The 1,763-nt window shown below is 42.8% G+C and overlaps 1 protein-coding gene across 1 annotated transcript; it reads left to right on the top strand.

The window, feature by feature from the left end:
• LOC114826537 (fasciclin-like arabinogalactan protein 14) lies at positions 1 to 1,153 on the top strand. The gene has a single exon (XM_029107011.2). The coding sequence runs from the start codon at positions 70 to 72 to the stop codon at positions 871 to 873; it is 804 nt and encodes a 267-aa protein (XP_028962844.2). The 5' UTR covers positions 1 to 69; the 3' UTR covers positions 874 to 1,153.
• The last annotated feature ends 610 nt before the right edge of the window (positions 1,154 to 1,763 follow it).

Raw genomic sequence — 1,763 nt, 5'->3', positions numbered from 1 at the left:
ACAACAACCAAGCTTTGAAAGCATCAAAGAAAGAAAGCAAAGCAAAGAACTAGTACTAGTTAAAACAAAATGAAACGTGGCATCCTCTTCTCCTCCTTCTTCCTCCTCTTCTCCGCCTCGTCGGCCTTCAACATCACCAAGCTCTTAGAGAAGCAGTCGGACTTCTCCAACTTCAACAACCTCCTCTCTGAGACAAAGCTCGCTGACGAGATCAACAGACGCAGCACCATCACAATCCTCGCCGTGGACAATGGCGCTGCTGGAGGTCTCTCCGGAAAATCCTCTGACCTAACCAAGAAAATTCTGAGCGTCCATGTTATCTTGGATTACTACGACACGGACAAGCTTAAAAAGATCTTCAAATCAAACAAGTCCGCAACTCTCACCACATTGTTTCAATCAACCGGCGAAGCTCGCAAGGAACAAGGTTTCATCACCGTTTCGGTGAAAGACAACCAAGTCTCATTTGGATCCGCAGCCAAGGGAAACAATGGCGACAATCACGTCAGCCTTGTTAAGTCGGTTATTTCCCAACCCTACAACATTTCAGTTCTCCAAGTAGGTTCCATCATCGACGTGCCTGACATCGAGAATTCCGGCTCTGCGCCCGCCCACTCACCAAAGTCTGCCAAGGCTCCCAGCCCCTCGAAGTCTAAGAAAGAAGGTGATGACAGGGCTCCCAGTCCGTCAGATGACGACGAGTCATCATCTGACAAGGCTTCAGCCCCTTCAAAGAAAAATCACGACAAAGATAGTGCTTCAGCGCCTACACCCTCGTCACCTGCTCCATCTGCTGCCTCACGCACTCGTGGGATCGTGGCCGTTGGTGCCGCGGTTTTGATCATGGTTTTGGCTTCACTTTTGGCAGCTTAAATTTAATTTCTGATGATGAGGTACTGATCACAGTTCATCAGAGGAAATTATGGGAATAGGAACATCGGAAGGGCCCAAAATTTTGCAAGGAGTTTTGTTTTGGAAAAGCTGGGGAAAAAAAAAAACAAAAAATGCTTTATGTATTTTTTTTTTCTTCATAAAACATTGAGATGGGAGAGGCCATTGTTCCTCTTTTCGAAGAAGGCCATTGTTCTTTAAATTGGTTAAGTTGTAAGAACCCATGATGCTGGATTTTTTCATTGATCGATCCTTTTAATAATTGTTTCGCATATATTGTCATAGATTAATTTCTCACAAGTCACAAGTCACAAGTCATCACAACGGCATTACATAACTTTCTAGTATATAGGGTGCTAATATTCTACTTATGTGCCTGGTTCGGAATTTTTTTCCCTCCCCTAAGTTATTGTAATAGTCCCTTCCTTTAATAATGGCTTGTTTATTAACACCCACGTACACATCATATTTGATTTTTCAATTAAAATTTATCTTAATACACCTCACATACTTTCGCATAATACCCTCACACCCTACACTCTCAACATACACTTTGTATTTTCTACATCCCACATTTTCTACATACACTTCACACTCTTCGAACCTAGGTGCAAGGGAAAGATCATGGAAGTATCCTTCTTGTTTCAAGATCATGATGTGTGTGCAGAGAGACATATGGAGAGAGCCAGAAGGTATGTCTAGCTCTTGGGTGCTTGCATTTCTTTAATAAACAGCTCACAAGAGACCAACGGAGCAGAACTTATTCGGTATTGTACAAGGTGGCTTAGCTGCTAACAGTGCTCATTTGTCACATAATTCAATGGTCCTCCCTGTAAACATTTCAGTTAAACGGAATTCATGTTTGCCTTCTA

This window comes from Malus domestica, chromosome 08, assembly GCF_042453785.1.
Source record: "Malus domestica chromosome 08, GDT2T_hap1".
Taxonomy (NCBI): Eukaryota; Viridiplantae; Streptophyta; class Magnoliopsida; order Rosales; family Rosaceae; genus Malus; species Malus domestica.
The sequence above is the reverse complement of the archived record's forward strand: the minus strand, read 5'-3'. Positions and strand labels throughout refer to the sequence as shown.

Bases quoted from the DNA above. Each gene is read 5' to 3' on its own strand.
- LOC114826537 (XM_029107011.2), top strand. From the start codon at position 70: ATGAAACGTGGCATCCTCTTCTCCTCCTTCTTCCTCCTCTTCTCCGCC.